The sequence below is a fragment of the Desmodus rotundus genome, chromosome 3 (assembly GCF_022682495.2).
Source record: "Desmodus rotundus isolate HL8 chromosome 3, HLdesRot8A.1, whole genome shotgun sequence".
In the NCBI taxonomy this organism is placed as follows: domain Eukaryota; kingdom Metazoa; phylum Chordata; class Mammalia; order Chiroptera; family Phyllostomidae; genus Desmodus; species Desmodus rotundus.
The window spans coordinates 47,966,760-47,992,154 of record NC_071389.1 but is presented as its reverse complement, the minus strand read 5'-3'; the positions used below and the strand labels follow the sequence as shown (position 1 = coordinate 47,992,154).

The following is a 25,395-nucleotide window of genomic DNA, read 5'->3' as shown; positions in this document are numbered from 1 at the left end:
CTATTATTTTAGGAAAGAAGGAAAAACTTCATTAAGTGTCTGTTATTTAATGAAATATATGTGCTGAGTTCACACTTGTTAAAATATTTTAAAATATGCAGCGTGGGGTAGAGTTGTAGCAGAAAGGAGTTGGAGTCGGGTCACCTGTCTCCCAAGCCAGTTCACTTTACCCCAAGCCTTGGAGGTTCTCAGACTGAACTTTAAAGGTAAATCTTAGAGTCGCCCTGCCCAGTCTCAAAGTACATTACGACCCCCTCTGCTCCCACCGTGGCCGTGTGTCCTTCTGCTCCCTGTTCCATTTGACAAAGTTGTTTCTGTGGTGGACAGAAGACTGCGAACAGAACCTCATGCCTGGTTTCACTTCAAGACCTCCAGCCCCATGGCCAGGCCTCCAGTCCCATTCCATTTCCTTCTGATTCCAGGGTATCTCAATCTCCTTATAAAAATCCAGGGACTAGCCCAGTGGTTCCCAAACATGGCTATACTTAGTGTCCTATCCCTTGGAAAATCTGATTTCATATACCTGCAGTGAGAGACCCGGGCCACCTGTATTTTAACTCCTCTGGTGCTTTTAATGTAGTTGTCCACCCAATCAGTATTTTACAACCAATACCGAATATTCTAGTGCTTTTCAAATTTATTGTGCCCATAAATCTCTTGAGGACCTTGTTAAAAGGCAGTTTCTGATTCAGTAGGTGCTAGGGTAAGCCCTGGAGTCTGCATTTTTAACAAGCAGAGCTCCATTCCTCTTATTTGCCTTAGAAAGCAATTTGGAACATTCTTTGTGGTGGTTTTGTGTCAGAAAACCTCTATCACTGGTGTTAGAGCCAGGTTTTAATATTTTATCCCCCTGAAAATTGCTTAGATATTTGGAGACAAATGGCATTGCCAACATTGCTGAGGAGAAGTGCCTGGGTCCTTGGCTACTGTGCCATTTCCTTTACTGGACTCCATCAGATGGCCTTCATCATTGTGGCTGGGATCTGCCTCTGTCTGTACTTCCTGTTTCTGTGCTTCATGGTATTTCAGGTGTTTCGGAACATCAGTGGGAAGCAGTCCAGCCTGCCAGCCATGAGCAAAGTCCGGCGGCTGCACTATGAGGTGAGCAAATCCGTTGGCTCATTCAGGAAATGGTACTCAATATCTCTTGCCTGGTATGTAAATACACACACACACCACCCTACACCTGGAGATTAGAAGCCTTTATTTCAAATACACATATACAATGAGAGATTTCCATATAATTTAGGGTCTCTGGGCAAAATAAGAGGCTAAATCCTACTCTGAGAAGCAAGCATCTAGCTGGACTCTCTAAATCTTGGAGTTTTCTGTGGTATAAATGTCTTTCTATCCTCAGTGAGCAGTGAACTTGTCCAGCAGGTTCTTCAGCTTTGGGATGGAATGTAGGTGCATACTAGATGGGAGATTTGAGGATGGTAGAATTGGGATTTGGCTTGGGGTGAGGTGTTACTTAAGGTCCCCTTGCTGAGAATGAGCCTGAACACTGGGGTTCAGCCCAGGTCATCTGATTTCCAGACTCCAGGAAGCCACAGTTCCCCTGAAATATCCAGCAGGTGCTTAGATACAGTTCAGTAACCTCAGCTTATAGCTTATGTGCCTTATTCAAGAGACACACTCATTCTCCAATGCAGACAACACATTCTTAATTTCTCAAGGACCCCTTTTGGCTCATGCCAAAGTGGCGGTCCTTAGAGACATGGGCCTAATTCCTCTGTGAAAGGAGAAACGGCAGAACCCCAGGGTTTCTATATGCAGTGGATCTGCAGTAAGAGGCACCTCTCCCCAAACAAATGTGCCCTTCAGTCCTGCTCTCGGAAATCCTGGGCACGTTCTAAAGCTCTGCCTGTCTCTAGAACTAGAGTGACACATGAAAAAATTCAATCAGGTCCACTTCATGTTGATTAATGTGCATATTTCTCTTTGTTCACTGGAGCAGAATTTTATTTCAACTGCAGAAAACTTGGATTTGGTAAGTTTGAACACTTGCGGAGAAGCTTAACCAGCTTAGCAGGGAAATTAGCAGCCTCATGACATGCTGTGAATATAATTTCCCAGGCTCCGGTATTACTGTTTCATGAGAGATAAGGACATAGGAAATATTTGGCCCAATACATTTTTCAGCCACATTTACCTCTGCAGGAGAAATGTTACTAGGTGAAATTATTTTACCGTCATTCTTAAGGACTGGGTTTTATAGATTCCTTTAAAATTAGCTTTTTATAAAGTTACATATTGAGATACGGTTGATGGTAGCTGGTAGAATGTTAAACTACTCTTTCTTTCCTAATAGGGGCTAATTTTCAGGTTCAAGTTCCTCATGCTCATCACCTTGGCCTGTGCTGCCATGACTGTCATCTTCTTCATTGTTAGTCAGGTAAGAGGACCCTGAGAGGTCGGGGTGAGAATGTCGCTGGAGAGGGGCTCTGCTCCGCACGGAAAATGCTATAGTGCTACTGAGAACAGAGCAGGGAAGGTATCAGGCTACGCAGCTGATCGAGCCACGTTCTTTAGACTCCCTTCTGGGTCTCTTTATCCTCTGGCCAGAGGTGGACTGAATTTTCCCTTTCAGAACTGCCTCAGGGGAGGAAAAGTAAATTAAAAGCCTGCAGCCACATTGAAGAGCACTCGTTTCATTTACTTGAGAGAATGAACTTTTCAAGCCCTGTAGCAGAACACCACCAAGCAAGTGTTAATTTGATTTGATGCTTATCTGACATGAATATAGATCCTGTTACCGTCCATCAGCCATTCTTTATGATAATTAGATTGCCACTTAAACATGAAATGAAATTCAAAAGTCCCCCTGATAAAACCTTATCTTTCTGCTGGTTATTTCCAAAACTCAACATTTTTCTGTACTTGAAAATCTTAATAATGCTAATGGTTTTAAAATATTGGACTTGTTTTGGAAAGTACTACTTACATCTAATGTATTATATACCTATGATTTATTTGAGCTTCACAGAAATCTGATGGGTAGGAATTGTTATCCCAGTTTGCTGGAATATGAAATCAAATGGTCTTAGAGACATTACCCACTTAATGCTGTTTTCTAGCTGGGTGGGACTATGGATGGATCACTTAACAGTTCTAAGATTTAGTTTTCTTGTATGTAAAGTGGACATAATAATAGTGCCACTGTGGAAGACGACTAGCAGGACCACAAGAGGTCAAGCTTGCAAAGTGCTTTGCACTGCGCCGGGCACGTTGTGAGCAGAAGTAGGCTCGCCCTTACCAATAGCAAAGGCATGAATGTTGTGCCAGAGGACACGGAACACATTAGGGACCAGTACCCAGGCCTTTTGACTTTTTTTTTACCAGCTGCTCTGTCATCCCTGTGTTTGGCCCAAATTGAAAATGGCCGTAGTGCTCACAGAGCCTTAGGAGAAGACTCGCCCTGCTGCGCTGGTGAGTCCCCTTCCAGCACACGGGCTTCTGAGTTTTTGTGCCATGAGCCCCTTGGGTGCCCTGCTGCTGAGGGCTTTGGGCCACTTCTTTGAATGTATTTAAATGAGTAAAATAAAACTTAAAAAACTTTAGATTTCAAAGGCATTAGATATAGATAGATAGGTAATATATATTTGCAATTATACATATCTATAACTAAAACATTTGAAGCTATGATGTCTACTGGTAACAAAATTATAGGTAGTGCTAATATTATCAGGATTTGTTTTCTATATTCATAATTGAAAGAAACAGTAACTTTCAGTTAGAGACTGGTGAAAATAAAGATATATCTTTTTTCTCATTTCAGTTCACAGACCCCTTGAATTCTATTAAGGACACCCAAGGGTGCCTGTAACGCAAGTTAGGGGTCCCTAGCGTTCTGTTGGCTATGCCCAGTGGGCAGCACTAGTGTTGCTCCTGAAGGCTGAAGTGAATGCAGGAAAAAATAAAAAATGTATCCACACGTGTCTTCATAAGTTCTGCTCACCACATCTGCTTTGACCTACAACAGTGCTGTGTTTGTATCAGACTGTTTATAAAACCTCGGAGCACTTCATTCACCCTTCCAAATGCAGTAAAAATATTTCAAATTCTGAATGAGTTTTTATTCAACCAGCTGAGACTCAAACAAGTTGTATGGGGTGGGAGGCCCGACTTATCCCTTGGCTGATTCCCTCATGTGACCAAAATGCTTCAGGGTCCTGCGGCCCTTCGGTAATGTGCCTAATACAGCCAGTTTTGCCAGGCCGAGAGAGCAGGGCGCACCGCTCGGAGAAACACAACCTCACGTAAGGTGGGCCCGAGGAATGAAAGGCAGTACCAAGTTATGTTCTCGGGAAGGACACCTTAGGTCCTAACACATGTTTCTGCCACTTTAGAAAACCGAAGTTGTTTTCCCACAGCCCCATCCCGCGTCCTCCCTTGTCCCCGCAGAGTCCCTGCTATCTGAAGTCAAGAAGGGACATTTGGCTGGTGTTTAAGGCGATTATACGATGTCCAAAGTTAACCTTGTACATGTTTAATCAGTGTACCTTTTTAAAGCAAAGGTGGTCCGTCTTCCAAGGAGCAGAGTTTGTGGCTTTTCTTTTGAGAAAAAAATTAATATTCCATTGCCCCAGTATTTTCTAACATAGCTCCAGCCTGTGGCTGGCTTTTTATGTCTACTGTGACAGTTGGCCCAGAGTGGATTTCAACTCTTAGGGGGTAGCAATGAGGTCTTTTGGATTCCATTAGCTCTTCACACTCCTCCTGCTGGGTTATTTTTTAAGGTTTATTTATAGATATCTAAGACATTTTCCAGCATAACTCTCAGTGTCCCAGGTACTGTATTAATATAGTCATCAGAGGATTTATTTTTTAATGTCATTTTGAAATGTCTCAGCAATGAGCTCACCTGAAAGAAAACCTATTGGGTAACTTTTTGAAATAGATCCCAGCCTTAGGTAAAAGGAATGTATTAAAACTTCCATTATACTCTCGGGCTTGCTGGGAGAGCTTGCATTTAAGCCCCATGAAATATAATGCGAGGGGATCTCGCCAGGATACTGAAGCTCTGAGGCCAGGAATGAAAGACCGGCTGACGGAAGCCGAGGAATGCAGTGACCTTGAGGCTTTGTAGCTGGGTACTGAGGTGCAGTCTTTTAATGCTTGCCATTTTAATGGTCTCAGTCCTAGCAACCAAGCAATGGCATATCACAGTCTGGTATTTTAGCCCCTTTCCTCTGGAAGAGAAAGAGGTGTTCCATTTAGAGGTGACGAGCAGTAGGGAACACAAGTGCAGTGCAGGGGAGGAGGTCACCAACCTTCACTAAGGGGACCCCCAGGTGCCTGACATTCAGGTCAAGCCATAAGCAGCCAACTCCCAGAGAGCCTGTCCCCAGCTCTTTTTTTGTTTGTGTGACCACTTCATTCTGTTACTTTCAGAGGAAATGTTTCCAGTAAGAGAGCCTGTGTCTGGGATTTAGAAATCTTGTTGTTAAGTGGAATGTTGGTTGTCAAGACTACTGGGTGTAAAAGGATTTGACCTTCACTTGGCTCCAGGGGTATAATTGGGTGGTTTCACACAAAAGTAAATTGTTCAAATGTTAAATCAGGAAAAACAGAAACTTTTAGAAATAAGACGTATACAGAAGAAAGACGATTTTCTTTTTTTTTTCTTTTTCTTTTGGTTGGGGCTACCTGATTTTTCTCTCTGAAAGTTAAAATGGGGTGACTCTCACCTCTCTGCCTTGCCTAGTGAGGTTTTTGGATTTACAAGCCCCTCTCTGTTGAGGCTGCTTATTGTGGTCCATATTGGTGGGAATGCGCTCAGAGCTCAGGATGGCTCAGGCATGAATAATTGAGAGAAGAGAGGGGAAAACACAATCCAGTCTCCAAACAGCAGAGTGACACTGTATGCAGTTTATTTATTTATTCAAATTCAACTCTTTGCCCTCGGCAGAAAATAATACATTTAGAGCTTACAAATTAAGTAGGATGGGTAATTCTGCACATGTATCTAAACAACATGCATGTGTCTCAAAGCAAACACAAGAGGTGGGCATGAAAATGCTATTTCCTCCGTCTCGCTCGCTCCTGTGTGCCCCTCAGAGTATGAGCATCTCATTTGAGTGGTTCTACTGTAAAATTGTGTTTTGCATTTATATGCCATTTATTATGTCCCATGCATTATATCTAGGATATATAGTGCATATATATTACTATATGGATTTGAATAAACAAACCTGTGTGTGTATATACTATGTAAACAATGTGCATTTTGGTCAATTAATTGAATTTTCAACAAAAAATGTGACCTTACACAATATTTGCTTCATAATTTAATTTAGGAGACTCACCTCTGTTTCAGATACGATTCCTGTTCTTGTGTTGGGTAATGGTTAAGTATACCTTCTTTCGGAGTCAGAGCCCTGGCGTTCTGGCTGAGCAGTCCTGGGCAAGATGCTGTACCTCTCCGCGCCACAGTTTACCCATGTGTTGGGTGGGAATGTTACCTCCCTACTTCATAGATTTGTTATTGAAACTAAATAATACCTTCCACATAAAATTCTTAGTGTAGTACCAGACAAACCACTAGCATTGAATGTTAACTATTATTATCCTTGTTATTATTTTTTAAATGTTAGCATTAAAACCGGTTAGACTAGAATCACTTAATCTGGTTAACTGACACTCCAGGTCTTTCCGAAAGAACTAGCTGTACTTCGGCTGTACTATGCCTGGGGCCCCAGTGTATTATGGCTTATAAAGAGGGTACCAAATGAATATAGACCCACTGCCTTGGAATCAGGAGGTGAAATCAACCTGTTAGTCATTCATATTGAGATAGAGTGTACCATCTCACACTTCAGCTCCTAGAAGAAGGGGCCCCAAGGGATGGCTAATAGAACCCACCTCATTAAGCTGTCACAGGAACATATGTCCAATACTTTCTTTTATTCCCATGTAAGAACTACAGGAGTAATCATTATATTTCCCATTAAGAGGTGGTGAAAATCATTTCATTCATCTTAGAGCAGGCACAAATCACTAGTCATTCACCTCAACAGTTCTGTTGACAGTTCTTAGTGTAATCATGTCATCAGACATCTCTTAAAACAATTACCAAGTCATTAACATAGACAAAAGCAGCCTCAAAACATTCTTGCAGAATCGTAAAGCACATGAAAGCTCGTAAGTACTTTTGTGAGTGATTTACATAGAGTAACACAATATTAAAAAGATTTATTGAGTGTTTACTGCATGCCAGGAAATTTCTAGAAATATTTTAACTTAATTCTCCTTAATAATCCTGCAAGGTTTGTGTGTGTGTGTGTGTGTGTGTGCTCAAGGAAACTAAACTTCGGAGCCTCAGTCTTTACTTCTCCTACATTAAACAGTGGTGGAGCCGGATTTGAATCTGGATCTCTGACTTCAAACTTGTGTCATTCTGCTTCCCCACACTGCCCCACCAAGGAAAACTCACTCTAAGGATTCATTTGTCTTTATTGAGCCCCTGTGGTACATCAGGCATGAAGATAAGGCAGTAAACGAATCAGAGAGGGTCTCTCTCTGGGAGTTTACAGCCAGCTGAGGGGACAGATAAGCAAGGAGAAATTATATGTGTGAATAAGAGTTAGACTCCAATATAGTTTCCTTAAATTAGGGATAACGATGAACTGATGCTTTAAGAAGGACACTCCCCAGGTGAGTTTGGTGTGCAGCCAAGATGAGAAGACTTTGTACCTGACACATATAGTAAGCCTGTAATTAATTTGTTCAGACTAGTATGATTCAGATTAAAAAATGGAGTCCTACTTGGCCCTTCACTGTTCCCACATGTGGAAGAGACTTGGTTTTTGTGTTGGTTGGTCCCTGTGTTGGTGCTGTGTTTCTTCTTGGCTCTAATTCAGTGTCATTGCCTTTTTTCTGTAGGTGACTGAAGGCCATTGGAAGTGGGGCGGTGTCACAGTGCAAGTGAACAGTGCCTTTTTCACAGGCATCTACGGGATGTGGAACCTGTATGTCTTTGCTCTGATGTTCTTGTATGCGCCATCCCATAAGAACTATGGGGACGACCAGTCGAATGGTGAGTTACAGTCTCTTCCATGTAGCTCTGTTTAGGAAAAGTAGGATTCTGTTTCTACAAGACAAATAGCAAAGGCTCTGGGTTCCCCGGTCCAACTTTCCCTCCAGGTGTGAATGAGCACCCTGAAGAATTCTGGAACCATGAGACAAAAAGCCAGTGCATGGCAGAGGCTTCGTTAAGTCCTCATTTATAAAACCTTTAAAATACATTGGGGAAAAAATAAAAAAAAATTAAAAAAAATAAAATACATTGGGAACATTACATTCTAGTCTAAAATATGTCCCAGTTTTAGCAACAAAAAAAAATTAAATTTGCTTTCCTCAATTTTTTGAGCAAAATTGACTGTTGAAAAAAGTATACCACATTCATTCTTCTAGCTTGAGAAGCACGATCCTCTGGTGTCAGGTGCAATGGGACTGGGCCCTGAGAGTTGAAGATGGAGCTGGCTTCATTTTTCTCCTGCTCACTCTTTAGCTTGGACATGTGGCCAAACTAATTGCTACTCTCTGGTCCCTGCAGCCTTTTTCTTCCTAAGTGCTGGTGTGTGCTGTCTCAGATGTTGATGCTACAGGGAGCCTTAGACAACTTAGCTAGTCTGGTCATTTTGTAGATGAGAAAACTGAGGCCCAGAGAGGAGAAGGGCTTGCATGGTTTTCTACCAGCCATGGTGGAAAGAGTGAATATCACTGTCTAAGGCAGTACTGTTAACTTGGAATTGGTTGCCTGGTAAACTGTTCTGATAGCTCCTTTTGCTTTGGATACTTGATTTTATACTGTTTGGCTCCACCCTTATTCTTTTATGCCTTTTTCACACCTGCTTTACCCTAGCTATGTGCTTGCTATTCCCCAAATATAAGATGCTCTTTCTCAAGGCAGTGCCAGTGCCCCCCACTCTGCCTCAGACCAGGGTCTGCCTGTCCACCGTGGCACAGAGGGTTGGCCTTGCGTGTAGGAAGTGCTCAGCGAGTATGTGGTGAATTAATAGATGCATATCCTGCCTCCATCTGGGGGTAATAAAACCCTCCCCATCTTTTGGACTCATTCAAAATGCGTCCTCCATCCTGAAACCTTTTCCTGATCTCACCAGTTGGAGTTCAGCAAATTACATTCAACAGAACATTATTGCCGTGGGATGTTAATAGGTTCTAGGAGTCAAATAAGTTTGATAATCACTGGGTTTTTAATCAGCATCATTGAGGTTTTTGCTAAAAGACATCTTAATGCCTTTAGCACATTAATATGTACTGTAAGTCATTTACAGTGGGTGGAGGTGAGAGCATTTCCAAAAGTGTTAAATCATTTGGCCCTGGACCCCTTTTTCTAGAGGGTGTCTTTGGGAACTAGTGCTCTAAGGAACAGGCCTGGGGGAAAGGTTACACTTTTCACCTGACATTCACTGTGTAGATGTGAGTGAGTTTGCCTGTCCCTTCTCTCTCCTGTTGGAACACTAACTCCTTAAAGGCAGGACTGGTTCTTAAAGGTGCTTTTGAAAATGTTGAGTGACTTGGTGCTTTAGAAGTAAGGGTCGTCCTAGATTAGCTTTCATATTTCACAGATGAGAGCAGGGTAGAAGGAGGTGGGTGGTGGTGTGAGAACTGGAGCAGGGACCAGGGATGGAGGAGTGGTCTCAGCCAGCATGTCTTCCGTACTGCCCCTGCCCCTTCTGTGCACGAGTGTCCTAGACATCAGGCCTTCCTTCCTACTCCCTGACGTCTTTTTCTTTTCTTTAAAGATTTTATTTATTTATTTTTATTAGACCAGAGGGGAAGGGAGAGAGAAAGAGAGGGAGAGAAACATCAATGTGTGGTTGCCTCTTGTGTGCCCCTAACTGGGTACTTGGCCTTCACCCCACGCACATGCCCTGACTGGGAATCGAACCAGCGCCCCTTTGGTTCACAGGCTGGTGCTCAATCCACTGAGCCATACCAGCCAGGGCCTATTCCTTGACTTCTTGTCACACAGTATTGGGTTTACCTTTGGTGATGATGGGTCCTGGGCCAGAGTGAAGAATTTTGACCTTTCTGCCCAGCTCTGGGTTTGACTGACATCCTCTCTAGAAAGCTCGTGAACTGGGCGCCCTTCACTTTCTGCTGCTTCCTTCGCACTGCCAGCACTCAGTGTTTTACTATGTGCATGGAATATGGAAGCACGCGGCCTCTCCAGAAGCGGGCCCCATCGTGCCAGCAGGAAGGGCTTCTGGGCTTGTGATCAAGAATTGTGATTTCATTTCATGGTCATCCTGTCGGACTTTGACAGAAACCACATGGACCTGTCCTTGACTTTCGAGTGTTAAGTAGGAGTCTAAAAGATGGAGCTCCTGCCTACCAGGGAAATTCCACAAAAAGTACTTGCTGGACTTCCTAGGATGTGGGAAGGCCATTCTAATGGGTAGCACTTGTTGAGCACCGACCTGTGCTGCAGCACTTTGTGCACACAAACTTTTCTGGTGGTTTTTGCTGTGTGACTGTAGGCAAACTGCTTCACTTTGCTGTGCGTCACACCTCCCAGTTGTAAGCGATCTCTTAAGAGTCTTATGGCACCATGAAATCCTATGGTTTCCTTTCTTCCTGATAGCAAGGAAGGGGCAGAAGAGCATCTCCTGTCATAAGGTGGCAGCCCAGGTAGTGGTTCTGTCACAGGTAAGGGGTTTCCAAGCACTGGTGAGAATTTGCACAGCTCCAGCACTTTCAGGCACATGGGAGGAGGCCAGAGCTGTGGCCAGCCCTGCAGAGACAGGATGGCCGCCTGCCACCCTGTTGGGTCAGATGCTGGAGTGGTAGCCAGGTGATAAGCAGCTCCCATTAGGACTTCTTTCCCTGCACAGCTGCTGCCGTCTTAGGCCTGAGACCCTGCAGTTGAGAGTAGCACTTGATCTATTTGCCATAATATTTTTGGTTGTTGTTGAAGACAGTTTGAACTGCAATTTCACAGGAAGCTCAAAAGCTAGTTTTCAGGTGATCTCCCCTGAGTCCTTTACTGAGTGGTGTTCGGACATGTTCATAGTTGTTTTAGGTTGTCACTATGGCCAGGATGTGCCCCTGGCATTTAGTGACCAGATTCTAGGTGTGTTAAATGTCCTGCACAGAGTGAAACGGTCCGTGGTAAAGAACCGCCCTGCCCCTAATGCCCATAGGGCACCTGTTGAAAACATTCTTCAAGCAGCTTAGTGGGCAGACCCTTTTGGGACCTTGTTCTGATCACAAACAAAAAAGTCACATGATTTAGCAGTTCTGTGACAGTGACATGAGCAGCCCATGGCGTTTCCAAACACTGGTGAGCTGGTCGTACCCTTGTTCCTGCACAGTGTCGTGACCTGTGTGCATTTGGAACGGGCTGCTTCAGGTTGGGTTCTCTGATCATCTTTCTTCTCTGCTCCTTTCACTTTTCACCTCATCCGCCACCAAACCACACAATGTGTCCCAGGAACTGTGGCACATTTGCCAAGATGCTGAAGCTCCCCAGAAAGACTAGTTTGGAGTATTACATGGAAGCCTAGAAAATGAACTTGTAGGGGGATATACTGGAGTTTTAAATTCTCTGGATGGCGCTTCTCTCCCTGCCCCAGCTTTTTCAAGTTCCTTTCCCTTCTCGTGGAAAGTTTTTATTTTTAAATGGGCTTGGACTCTTCCCCTTACTCCTTTCTTTTAAGGTCCAGAGCCAAACATTCAGCTCTCTTGCTATGGAGAATGAACCACAGGTGTGTCATGCTTCTTGCCTTCTGAGATGGATCCTGGATAGACCTCTGGAAAAAGACAGACTTCTGGAAGAGAAAGAACCACTGGGAAGTGTTGTTTTGTTTAGAAATACATCAGGAGGAAGTAGTAGGAAGGAAATGGGAGCACCGAGCATAGGCTTTTGCTTCTCCCTTTTGATCAAGGAATGAACAGAGAGAAACAGAGCAGGCAGCAGGTTCAAGAGAGGGTTGGTTTCCAAAGAGCATTTTCTCCCATGTGTTTGTTCATCTTCTATTGTGTGGGTTGGAAAGTGACCCTTAGAAGCCACTGAGTAGCTCAGCACTTAGCATTGTGCTAGGTCTGATAAGACGGAGTGATGAGAAGCCCAAAGGAGTAACAAAGACACGTCCTTGTTCTCAGGGAGCTAGAAGTTTGGGATGGGAGATTAAGACTTTCTTGGCCGCCTCCTGAAACACGGGATGTGGCAGGACAGCTCCAGCCAGAATATTTTCATGTTTTCAGTAGCTTATTGGTGCTGCAGGGCTGTGGGACTCTGGCTTCCTTCTTGTTGGTTGACTTACCACAGTTGCAGTGGTGCCATCACATTCGCCTTAACCGTCTTTTATATGTGTGTGTGCACGTGTGTATGTACGTGCTTATGTAATCACTTTATGTGGTGTGTGTATATATATATATATTTTTTTTAAACTTTAACAAAGATATTTTAGACCTCTTTCTTGCTAGGGCTGTTCACATTTTCTGCTCTTCTCTTGCTGCTTTTTCATTAAAGGTGTTCTTTTTACCTGTTTCCATAACAATTTGTGAATCATTCTGGATGCCTTCCCGGGCAGAAATGAATTTCAGCTGATGTTAGTTAGCCCTTAGCTCAGAGGGGAGGCACCGTCTCCCAGGGGTGCAACGTTGATGCCCTGTCTGCATGACAAGCTGTCCAAACCCCAAGCCACCAATTCATGTGGGGAGAAAGCGTTGGTGCTGCTTATGAAGTCAGACAATTCTTGATAATAGCTTTCATTCTTGTGTTCTTTCATCTAGAGAATTCTTGTTAGAAGGTTTTAGGAAAAAAGCAAGAAATGGAATTCTTGACTGGATGACGATGACGAAGGGAACAGGAGACACTCTAATTGCCAACTGGTTCCTTTCTATTTCTATTCACACTAAATGTCTTCTGTCTGACACACTCATTCTACTGGAAGTCACAGCAGCCACTCCGGGTCCCACGTCTTGGTAGCCAGCTCCCATACTACGACAGTTTTACTTCCCAGAGGCTTCTGAGGTCTCACACTGCTTGCCTCACAGGAAAGGTGGCTTTGGCTTTTGTTGCCTCAATAAACATTTGGTTTGAGTTCTAAGGCTGTGACAGTGGCTGCCTTTTATCGAGGTCTTAACTGTGGCTGCATGTTAGATGACTCACCTAAGGCCAGCCTCGCTTCTCCTGACGTCTGTCCCGGAATTGGTCTTACCGTCAGAGCTGCTCTCAGCCTTTTCCCATTCCCTCGTGAAGATGGGACTTTGGTGACAGGCCATCACCAGCCTCGCACCTCCAGCTTTGCCCCTCCCAAAGCCACTGGCCTACCAGTGACCGAATCTTTCCTTGCCCGAGCACTTAAAATCATATTTTCTGAGCCTTAGTATTACTGTCACCCACTACGATAGGAGGTACCTCAGTCACCTTCTTGAGAGGACCTTTCTGTTTCTTAAAGGCATTAGTTGGGTGGGGCTGCTGTAACAAATACCACATGGCTTAAATAACAAAAGTATATTTATTTATCACAAATCTGGAGGCTAGAAGTCCAAGATAAAGGTACCAGCAGAATTAGTTTCTTCTGAGGCTTCTCCTGGCTTATAGGTAGCAGTCTTCCCCCTGTGTCTTCACATGGTCTTCCCTCTGTGTGGGTCTGTATCCCAACTCCCTTTCTTCTAAAGACACTGGTCATATTGGACTAGGGCGCACCCCAATACCTCATGTTAACGTAATTACCTGTTTAAAGACCCTGTGTCCAAATATAATCATTCTGTGGTATTGGGAATTAGGACTTTGACAGTTACAGGGTGGGGAATACAATTCAGCCCACAACACTAAGAGTTCACTCAAAACTTCTAGGCTTTACTGTGCCCCACTCCTTGCAGTTGCCTGGCGTTGAGTGTCTGGAGGTGCTGTGGACGTAGGTGGGAAATGCCTCATCCCACATCTGGTATAAACTGCCTTGAATGGTTGAAAGGGATTGAGAGATGGCTGGACTCAGGATTCCTGAACCCTGTCCCACCAAGGCCACTCTGCGCCATCCCCCAGAAGGGACCACAAAAGCAGAATCATCCCAAGGCAGACCTGTTTGCTAGCTGAGAGTTTGTCCCTAAGCCCCAGTGGGGAACCCCAGTATTGGTGCACCGGACTGGACCTCGCCATGTGGAGTAGAGCAGGGAGGAAGGAGTGAGACTGGCCTGTACCAGACAAATCTTGGTGAGTGTTTTAGTGAGCACTTACTAAACCAGATCCCATGCTGGGTATTCACGTTCTTCAGAAAAGGAAAAAAAGCTTATAAGACCTAATATCCACTATTTTATTAACACCCCAAATATAGGACAGATGTAATCTTCGGGTAAACAACAGTCATTTGCATTGAAATTATCTTGCTTTACAAATACTACACTCTTTGATTTTCGCATTCTGCTGCGAACCAGGGACTTCATTATAGAGAGTCATCATTTGAGCTTAGCTTTGAAGGTGAATGGGAAGAAGGTCAGTGTGGGACTAGAAAAAACTCCACAGAAAAGAATGAAGTCAAGAATCTTACGTGGCAAGAACAAAAGCTTTGTTGGTAGACACAGATGGTTTGGAATCCCGGCTCTAGTATATACTGTGTAAGAAACATATATGAACTCGTGGTATGGGACCTCTCTGGCTTCCATAGCTGGATAATGGGGTGTTCATTTGTCTTAGTGGTTATAAGGAAAGAATTGGGTAGCCCTTATTGATGATGTTAGAAGACTGCCGATCTCCCAGATTCTGTGAAACAATCTCAGATTTATCCTTCTTTTTACTAAAACAGTCACAGACACACAAATAACTGTCACCGAAGCGCCGCCCGTTTTCAGAAGCTGTGCTTATCATTGATTCAGGACCACTCAGTCTACGCGGTCTCTGGGCCCCCGGTGTGTGTTTCCGGCAGTTAGAATCAAGCAGCAGCTGCAGAAGCAACAATCTGTGGCCGTGATACCAAAAATATGGACCCATCCGTAGTCCTTTGAGATTAAATCCCATGCCAGAGATTGGTCCCATTTCCCAATGGTTAGAAAGAAACAAGCCTTGATCTTATGGTTAATTAGCTGAGATTAATTGACATTATAACCAGAGAAAGAAACTTCCTACAAACTGAAAAATTCTTTTCCTTCCTTATTATTTTTTTTTACCCTTCCCTGCCTCCAAAGTAAGAAACATACCACGTTTTTGGAAGGGTTTTTTGTCTTGGAAGAGAAGAGCCTTTGAGTGTGTTTGCATACTGCGCAGCAGTTGCTGAGAGAGCGGGGAGAACAGATGGAGCAAGACCTTGGCAGGAGTAGGGGGTTGGTGGAATTTGGAGATAAATGGAGGGATCCCCACTCCTGCCATGTTACTGCCGTATTCCCACATCCATTCCCTAAGGGGAAACAGTTGGCCTTCCAGGTATAATAGAACCATACATGAATCTTAGGTTTTGCTAGCCAGAGTTGCATAGGTCCGGGTCCTCATCCTAGCTCTGCTGGGAGCAAGCTGCTTCACATTAGAGAAAGTAATTGCCTATCGGAGCCTCAGTGTCTTCACATCTTATACGGAAATACAAGGCCTGCTAAGCCCCTAATAGCGCATGTGGTCAATAGGCGTGCACAACAGCTGTCCTTACTATCAGTGCACTGATATTGTGTGTTATAAATTCTCTTTCATCAGATCCGTAGAGCAAATTTAACATCCTGAGCAGTTCATCCAAATTATTATACGTATGGATTATATGTATGGATTTATGACCCTAACGCATCACATTCGAACTTATACTTTGCTGCCTTCTCATTGGCTGTCACTTACAAAGTCAAAGAAGCGGCATAGCCTAGAGGTTGAGAGCTTGGGTGCTGGAGTCCCACTGCTCCCCTTGGACTCTCACGTCACCATTTACCTCCCTGGGCCTTGGGCAAGTTGCTTAACCTCTCTGCACCTCAGTTACCTCATCAACAGAAGGAGAATGACGACAACAGCACTTCTGTCAAAGGGCTGGTACAAAGATTAAATGTGTTAATATTTGTCAAGTGTTCAGAACAGTGTCGGGCACATACTGTAATATAGGTACCTGTGAAATAAGCCAAAGTAATTTTGGCTGTTTCATCAAATGATCTGTAGGAGCAGACACATTTTCTAGGGCCTGCTAATTGGAATCACATTTTAAGCTTAAAGAATTCACATCTTTGTTTCAAAACCTGAAGAAAATTAAATACATTCTAGTATTGATGTCTTCAAGGAAAGAGATTCCTTAGGTAAACACTTGGAGGTGTTAATGGGTTTACTGGGGTGGTCAGGACTATCTTTGAAATGTTGATGACTCGCAGACCTCCAGATCAGGAAACTGGCTTTGAACTTTTGAGGGCTCACCCAGATATGCAAATTCAGAACCAGCTTTGACCAAGCACCCTGCAGGGCCGGTATGTGGGGTGACCGACACACTGGCCTTGTGTACACAGTCCTGGAGATTGGGAACGTTGAGAGTGTATTTCTGGCCATTTTTCCTTGAGAAGAAGACTCCTGATTGTTCCTAAACATATGACACGTAGCACCCTACGCAGTCTGTTGGGAGTGGGCAGGTCCTGTTTTCCTGCACGTGGCATGGCCACTTTGTAAACTATTCACAGCAAGGGAGTATGTGCCTGCCTACCCCCCTCCCCCCACAGGGGAGGCAAATGTGCTGGCTCAGCCCATAGCACAAGCCTCCTCTCCTCGGCCTAGCTCCCATCTGTCTCAGTTGTATACCTGTCACATCACCTGCGGCAGTCCCCTTACTTCCACCCCAGTTTCCTCCTCTGTAAAGCTGGCATGGTCAGGATGACACCTTGGAAGGCTCTGTGAGGATAAATACGACCAAGGATAAAGCATCCAGAATAGCATCAGTCACCAAGTAAGCTCTCATTAAATGTTAGTAATGACTACAAATTATACAAGCTGTAAGCTGACTCATCTCTTGTTAATATCTCTTCCCTGGGAGACAAAAGTGGATGAAATTACTGCAAAGTCTGAATGAAAAGGTTGGGTGTGAGCCCTAGGTGTCTGTGCCCAGGTTTTTCTCTATCAGCTCAGAATGTGAAAGAGACATTGGGCGGTAGTTACTGAGATGAGCCAGCTTTCTCCTCCTTCCTCCCTGACCACGTCTAACAAACAACAAAAACCCTGTTTCAGGCGATCTGAGGGTCCACAGTGGGGAAGAACTCCAGCTCACCACCACTATCACCCACGTGGACGGACCCACCGAGATCTACAAGTTGAGCCGCAAGGAAGCCCAGGAGTAGACGGCTGCAGCACCCGGCTGGGACGGTCCCCCCATCCAGCCCTTCTCCCTAGAGTGGGGAGCGGGCCAGAGAGAGCTCACTGTGCAAACATGCTTGACTGCTCGTGTTTCTTAGCTGTGGTTTCTTGGACCAGTGGCGTGGATGTTGTCCCTTTGCCTTCTGACTATAGATCTGGGAGGAAAGATCCCTGCAGCCACTAATGCATTGTATGTGATAACAAAACCTCTGGTATGACACATTCTGTGCTCATTGTTCATTAGTGACGTAGTAACATCTGTAGCAGGTGGTTAGTAAACCTCATGTGTTGGGGGAATTCTCCTTGGGAATGATTTGGGCCAGGCGGGGTCTATATGGAGTGGAATGTTTGACTCTTTTTCCTGTTTTAGACGCTAGGATAGATTTCTAACATCCTTTGCAGTCCAAGAGAGGCTGGTGTCGTAGTTTTTCACTCCTCCTTCATGACCACTTTTTTTCCTATTTATATCACCAGGTAGCCTGTTGAGTTAATATTTAAGTTGCCAATAGATATATGTCCCTATTTTTTATGCATACCATAAAATAACTGAATTTCATGGTCTATCACACCGGGGGCATTTCAGCTTTGAAACCAAATCTGAATATCCAATACTAACCGATCTGTTGGATGTGGGTTGGGTCTGAAAAGCGTTTTTAACCTCTTGCTTCAAATGTGTTTTCTTTTGATAAGATGCTTCAAACACTCTCCAAAAGTGTAGATCATTTAAATAAACCTGTATGTATATTCATGTATGTACATGCACACGTCATCCTCCTGCTCGGCCAGGACACACGCGTGCAGATTCTTTTCCATGTCAAGTCTATGGGGCAGGGAGTGGGTGGGGGAAATAGCTTTATGAGAAATTAAAATATTTTGCCATCAAATCAAAGTGTTCGGGGGCGGTATCTATTTCTGGAAATAGGGAACACGTTTTGTACTGGGTGGTTAACCCCCCTAGGTGTCACGTGTGACCATCAGGGTAGGAGAAAAAGTTACATGATTAGAAGCAGATTACCATCCCCCCCATTCCCACCCTCACAAATAGCCTGTTCAGTTGTATTTTAACTCCGCCACTGGAGAAGCCACACGGTACAGAGGAGAGAAAGAACCCTGGCTCTGAGGTGAGAAGGCAGTTTCCTGTTGAAAGTCCATCAGTTATAAGTGTCACCTGGTTGAAGACACCTGGCCTGGATGTTTCTGTTAGGTAGGATAGACAGCAAACCATGACAGGGAGGAGGAGGGAGACATGTCTCACCCACTAACTCAGCAGTCCCGAGCCTGGTCCGGTAATATTGCCAGGTGTTCCAACAGCACAAGAAACACCATGCTAACACAGGAGGGGGGCAGTCTTTGAAGTTCTGTGTGTCATTTCCACTATCTGGGAAAGAAACCCTTTGAAACTGTGCTTTCATTCCAAGGCCTGAAGGGCAGGAAAGGGCCCAGAAGTGCCCAAAGGAAGAAGCCCATAAAACAATTTTGGTTAATTGCCTACCTCTGGTCACTTTTTTACAAGGCAGTCCCTAATGCTTACAGGAAGAAGCCCACAAATGTAGCCTACAAATAAAGTTTGGGTAGCTGCCCCAACTTTAATTAACTGCCTTCTGTCCATATTTGTTTTACAACAAGATGAACAAATGGAATCTGGAGCAAGATAAGGATTCAGGCTAACAGACCCCCACACATACCTAAGTTTGGGTAGTCATGTCCCCCAGGGAAGCTGGCAGCGCCACCTCTACCCATCAATCAATAAGTAACTTCTTCACCTCCACCCCACCAACTATATGTGTCCGCAGAAGAAAGGACCTGATGCTCTTGCCACACCTGCTCTTGCCACTCCTGCCCTTGCCACCCTTGCTTTTGCCTTTCTCCCCCACCTCAGCAAGGCCCATTCTCTTCCACGAGAGCATATCACCAAGAAATCCTGCATGCACACCAATTGACTTGCTGATCTGTAATTCTTTACTGCATCGGCAAGAAGAACTGAGCTTCTCCAGTAAAGTAAAAAGTGCTGTGACTGGGATCCTGACTTGGATCTCACCCTTTGCCTCCAGCTGTTTGGAACGCAGTGAGTATGGTCTCATCTGCAAGGTTTTCTCGCCTTTCTCACCTTTGGGATAAAGGAGATGCTGTGCTCTGGGGGTGGGGCATTCAAACGTGCTAAGCCTGTGTTTGGAGGTAGAAACAATGAAACCTGAAATGAGTGCTGGGGTTTCACCCAGCTCCAAAGACTAAAGAGGAACTTGCTCCATCCAGCCTGATCCACGTACAGAGGCCTCATAGGGAACTCCCATCACTGTAAAGTAACTTTGATTTCTCCAGGGACAAGCAAAACAAGGGCTTGTCACCCAGCACTGCTAGCCGCACTCCCCCCCAACCCCCCAGGCTGTTTTAGACAGGGGAAAAACTGAGGCACATAAGAGTTAGGGATGACCAAAGAGGTAATGGCCTTTGGAAGCCCTACTCATAAGCAGCACACTTTGACCTACTACTTGGGTTCCGTAGCCTTTTCTACCTCCAAACCTCGCCAACAGAAAAGTCCATTTAAATCATTGGCCTGTTGGAAGTTTGCATCATCTCTCTCTTCCCCAAGTGGCTTCTAGCAACTCAATTTGTATCCGAATACCCCTTGCAGGAGCCGCAAGGAGGGACAAAAATGTTACTTAAGGTCTTGCGCGATCTCTCTCTCTCTGTCTCTCTCTCCCCCTCTCCAAATTGCCACACCCTGCGGGCACAGGTAGAGCATTTGAAAGTCACCAGGGGTCTCGCTGCAAAGAAAGACACCCGTGAGAAGGATAAGCTGGGTTATGGGCCAGGACAAAAACACTAGGTTCCCCCTAGCCACCAGCAGAAGTCCACACAACAAGAGGCACACTGTAAAAGCAATCATACTCCCAGCCCTGTGGCACGTTCCCCATTTAGGTTTAGTTCTCAAGAGGAGAAAGCAAGAGTTTAGCCTGTAGTGCACAGTGCTGGCTTTTTCAGGTCCTGTTCTCCTAACTAGGCCTTTTTCGTTGGAATTTGCCTCACTCCTAAGGCTTTTTCCCCCTTTCTCTGGCCACTCCATTTACATCCCTACCACTCCCAGGTCTATCTGCTTTACAAAGTAATTGCTGTGTTTGTTTTCCAGCCCGGGGCCATCTAGTCCCCTAAGGCCATGCCTTTTGATCACTACTGCCTAGCAGGAGGTGACGCTATTCCTCACCTGCCTGACCCAAGCCCTGCATTCAACTGCAGCTTCAAATTGGGCTTGGCCCCACTGTGTCCACATTAACGGAACAACAGTACAAAGAGGGAAACTCACAACCCCTCCTAGACTGTAGGACTCAGAAAGAAAAATAAGGAAAAGTCTTTGGAACACTATAAATTTTAGACCGGGGGGACTACTAGGTCCTGGGAACAATAGGTTCGTTAACTCGCTACTCAAACTGTCACTGGTTGCTGAAACACCGGGGTGCCTGCCTTCCCAACGCAGAGGGGAAAAGGTGACAAAACCAAGGCCCTTGTTCAGCCGTTGCCTGAGGACTGAGCCTGATATCTCCACCGTTTTGTTTTGCTTTTTTCCCCTCTCCAGCCTCTGCCCTGAGCAGAGCACAGGGCAGGGCACTCTTAGAGCAGAACAGACTGCTTCCCAGCTTGCTCCCAGGGAATAGCTGCCACTGTTTAACCTCTCAATTCCCCAGTAAGCCTTTTCAGCTCCCAGAAGGATGCAGGAACTACTATGACTCTTTCTCAACCCCTTAGAAAAAGAGCTAGGCGCTCCAGCTACTGCCTACGTCCCCTCACTGGGCACGGTGTTTTTCCCTTTTCCAGATGGGGAATCAAGAGTCCGTTTCTGCTGGTACCCCATTAAGCTGTATGCTTTCTAATTGGTTGCAGTTTGATCCTCAAAATTTAAAGAAAGACCAACTGATCTTTTTTTGTAATACAGCTTGGCTCTTTTATCAACTAGGGGATAGGTAAGTTTGACCACTGTATGGGACCCTAAACTATAATACAATTCTACAACGTAGCCTCTTTTGTAAATGTCTTGGAAAGTGGTCAAAGATTCCTGATACCCAAGCATTTTTCTATTTCAGGAGTCATAGTGATTAATGCAAAAAGTATACACTTTGTCTTATAAATGCTGTGCTTCCTGATTCATCCTTCAATTCCTAGATGCTCATGGAACCAGTCCCAGCCCCAGAGACCCCAGAGAAGGCCCTTTCTCAGCCTTCCTCACTACCCCAAAGCCAGGGTCCTCAGCACAATCGCCGGCCCCTACTTTTCCCACCCCTAAAACTGCCCCGACTACGCAGCCCTTGCCCCTAATAGAAGTGGCAGGAGAATCCGGCCCCCAGCTGACACACAGACCTTCCTCCCTTGTTGAGTTCGGGCAAATCAGAGCTGACCTGAGAATGAGTCAGACAATCTGGACAAATGCATAGACACTTTCCAGCACCTGCTTTGGCACATGAACTGACCCGGAAAGATGCGATGGTAGTTCTGGGACAAACTGTATCAGACGTTGAACAGGAAAAAAATTAAGGAGAAAGTTTGCTCACAATTTACATCTGTCTGACAAGAAATATCCTGTAGGAGAACCAGAGGTTCTACCTACGGACGCTGGGTGGGATTATAATAGCAATTCCCGAAAGTGAATTGCTTTTGAAATTCACTCCTGATTGGAACTCCGGGATGAAACTCCTTATTTTGTACGAAGCCTGGACTCGAGGCAGGCCACCAAAAGGCCATTAATTACTCCAAGGTATCTGTTGTCAACCAGGGCCCAGATGGGAGCCCTATCACTTTCCTAGAAAGGCTGAGAGAAGCTCTCGTCAAGCATACTAACTGGGACTTAGAGTCTTATGATGGACAAGGGATACAAAAGGATACAGCACCTGCTTTGGCACACAAACCCCCAAATTAGGAAATACCCACCAACCCATGGCCTACATATCTAAAAGGCTAGCAGCCCGTGGGTGGCCGTCTTGTTTTTGAGCTGTTGGGGCCTTCACCTTTCTTTTAGAGGAGACCTTCAAACTGACTCTGGTGGTTCCAATCCAGGCACATACTAGTTATCAAGTCCCAGAACTCCTGCAGACCAAGGGCCACTGCTGGCTCTCTGACAATACACTCTTAAAACACCAGGCCCTACTTTTAGAAAATCCTAACATTACTATCTCTTCTTAAATCCTGCCACTCTCCCTCCCAATGCAGCGGAGGACTTACCATTCCACTCCTGCTCTGAAACTGAATGTTTGTCTTCTAACCCTGGCCCCGATCTCTCCAGTCGGCCTCTAGACAACCCAGATACCATTTGGTTCACAGATGGCGGCAGTTTTGTTGTAGAGGGAAAAAGAAGGCAGGGTACGCAGTAGTTTCTCTCCACCAGGTGACAGAGGCACGAGCACTACCTGCCGGTTCCTCGGCTCGGTTAGCAGAACTAATAGCGCTTCCCGAGCACTTCCACCAGCAGAAGGATAAAGGGCAAACATTTTCACAGATTCTATGCTTTCTTAGTCCTACATGTTCACACAGCAGTCTGGAAGGAGAGGGTTTTCCTTACCACTAAGGACCACCCCACCAAATACAGGCCTCAAATTCTAGATTTTCTTGAGGCTCTTCAAAGGCCTCAGCAAGTATCGGCCATTCATTGTAGGAGACATCGAAAGGGGGATTCTGAGGTAGTCAAGGGCAATCGCTTGACAGACACCACTGCCAGACAAGCCACCCTTCAGGAGGTAGGAGTTCCCGGCAGCTGAGGTACTATAGGGGCTCTCATCCCTGAGGCATCCCTACCCACTCCATCCTACACTGAAGAACAGTCCTGGGTGTTGCAGAACGGGTTTCAACTTCTCCCGTCGGGATGGCTTAGCCAAGGAACTGTTTTAATTCTACCCAAAATATATAACGGGAAATCTTTTAAGTCCTTCCACGAATCAACTCACTTGGGAAGGGAATCTCTGGCCACCCTTATTGATAGGGCATTTTAAGGAAAGGGGCTGTCCAAGGCTATCAATCAAGTAATATCCTCCTGTCCTTCCTTCCTTCTTAATAACCCCCAGGGAGCATTTATACCAATGTTGGCCCAGCCTGCCCAACATAAGGGTTCCCATCCAAGGGAGGATTGGCAAATAGATTTTACCCAGATGCCCCCTAACAAGGACACAAATACCTATTAGTCTTTGTAGACACCTTTATGGGTTGGATAGAGGCCTTTCCAACCTGAACGGAGAGGGCTCATGAAGTAGCTGAGAAGCTTCTACCTGAAATTATTCCTAGGTTTGGGTTACCTGGATCACTTCAAAGTGATAACAGGGCAGCCTTTACTTCCACTGCAGTCCAAACAACCTCCAAGGCCCTGGGAGTAGACTACAGACTCCACTGTCTGGTGCCCTCAGTCGTCGGGGCAGGTAGAGAGGGCCAATCAATTTCTAAAAGCTACTATAAGAAACATCACACAAGAAACCTCTCTCAGCTGGAAGGAAGCCTTGCTGGTTGCTTTACTCTGGACCAGGGTGGTCCCCAAGGCCCACTTGACTTTCAGCCCCTTCGAGGCACTATAGGCTGACCTTTTCTATATTCAGAACTCTTGCTAGGCACAGAGGCTCCCTCCCTAGAAACCTGTGTGCAGATGGTGGCTCAGTTTCAGGCCACCCTTCGGGAATTTGGCCTACAGCAAAAACCAAGGCAGGATTCGACTGCCCATTGGATCCCCCGGGAACCCAGGTTTTACTTAAAGTTTGGGAGAATGGTTCCCCAGATTCTCAACTACAACCCTTGTGGAAAGGACCCCTCCCTGTTCTTATGTCTTCTCCAACAGCCATCAAAGTTCCTGACATCTTCAGTTGGATACATCACTCTGAAGTCAAACCATGCAAGGAGCCGACTAAACCCTCAGGACTCCCAGAATAGCAGGATGATACCACATACTCCTCTGCGCCAGGGGAGGACCTCGAGTTCCTTTTCCAAAGGACATTCTGCAGTCTGATAAGTAGCCTCCTATTTTACTCCTTACCCCCTTTCACTGATGCTAAATCTCCGTCTATAACTGCCTATGAATTAGCCAGTCATATGACCCAATCTTTAAAATTAAATTCTTCCTGTTGGCTTTCTTTCGTAGCTAGGGCTGAGTTCAGCCCTTGGCACCAGAACAGCGGGGAAACGTCTCCATTACCCTAGACAAAAAAGGCTGTGCATTCCAGCCCGTAGGGCATCAGAGCTACTCAAAACCTGGCTAAACTATTACCCAAGACTTTCTCCACTAGCAGTCAGTGCTCCCCTAGAGGGCCTCTGTATCCTCACATACCGTATTTTGCTGTATATAATGCGCATTATTTTTGCCCAAATTTTTGAGGGAAAAATAGGTGTGCACATTATAGATGGGTGGTACGGTATGTAAAATTCCTTGTACCTTGTGTCTGTTCTTGTGTTTTGTAATTATTTGTTACATAAAATTTCTTATACCATAATATGTTCAAAAATAAATGCTAGAATTCCTTTGTAATACAAAATATGAGTACCTAAATATAAATAAATAAATAATTGAATTAAACAATTAAAACAAAAGATGTTTTTTTCCTGAAAGTTTGGTCCAAAAACGCAGGCATGCATTATACCTGGCAAAGTACAATAATAAACCATCTTCAGTCAGCTGTCCCTCCTACATTGTCGGTAATGCTCCAGGAGGCACTCCCGTGGGAAGGCTTGCTGATAGCCGAAGCCGACAAAATTTTCTAATCTCAGGTCCCCCTCTCACAGACTCTACTTGTGGAATTTTCCTCACTGCAATACCCTATATCTCTGGAGGAATTCCTAATTTGAGGGACAAAACAAATTTCATGCGTACCTGCTTTCCGAAGCCAGCTTTTCCTAGCCCACCTTTACACAAAAACTGAAGCAAAAACAGCTTACTGCCAGGGCAAGCCATCCTGTCAAGTTAATGAATCCCTCCCACAGGAAAGAGAGGACTGTATCACTGTGCTCCGCAGCTCTCGAGTCACCATACATTGTGGACTGAAGAGGGGCTCTATCTTTATTGAGTTTATAAATAGCACAAGTTCCCACAATCCCACAGTAGCACAAGGATCACAATGGTCAGGTGCTAAATACCCAAGAGCCAAACAACTCGTCAATGGCAGCTA

At 45.1% G+C, this 25,395-nt stretch overlaps 1 protein-coding gene across 4 annotated transcripts in view; it reads left to right on the top strand.

Annotated features, from left to right (window-relative positions):
* The window catches only part of WLS (Wnt ligand secretion mediator), a 108,939-nt gene extending 84,139 nt beyond the window's left edge, over positions 1-24,800 (top strand). For 2 of the 4 annotated variants that reach the window (XM_053920026.1, XM_053920027.1), the window contains exons 9-12: positions 958-1,101; positions 2,312-2,395; positions 7,885-8,038; positions 17,147-24,068. In XM_053920026.1, coding sequence (XP_053776001.1) covers positions 958-1,101; positions 2,312-2,395; positions 7,885-8,038; positions 17,147-17,256 — 492 coding nt within the window. In that variant the 3' untranslated portion in view covers positions 17,257-24,068. The other 2 variants (XM_024565369.4, XM_045199428.2) reach the window with 2 other exon arrangements.
* The last annotated feature ends 595 nt before the right edge of the window (positions 24,801-25,395 follow it).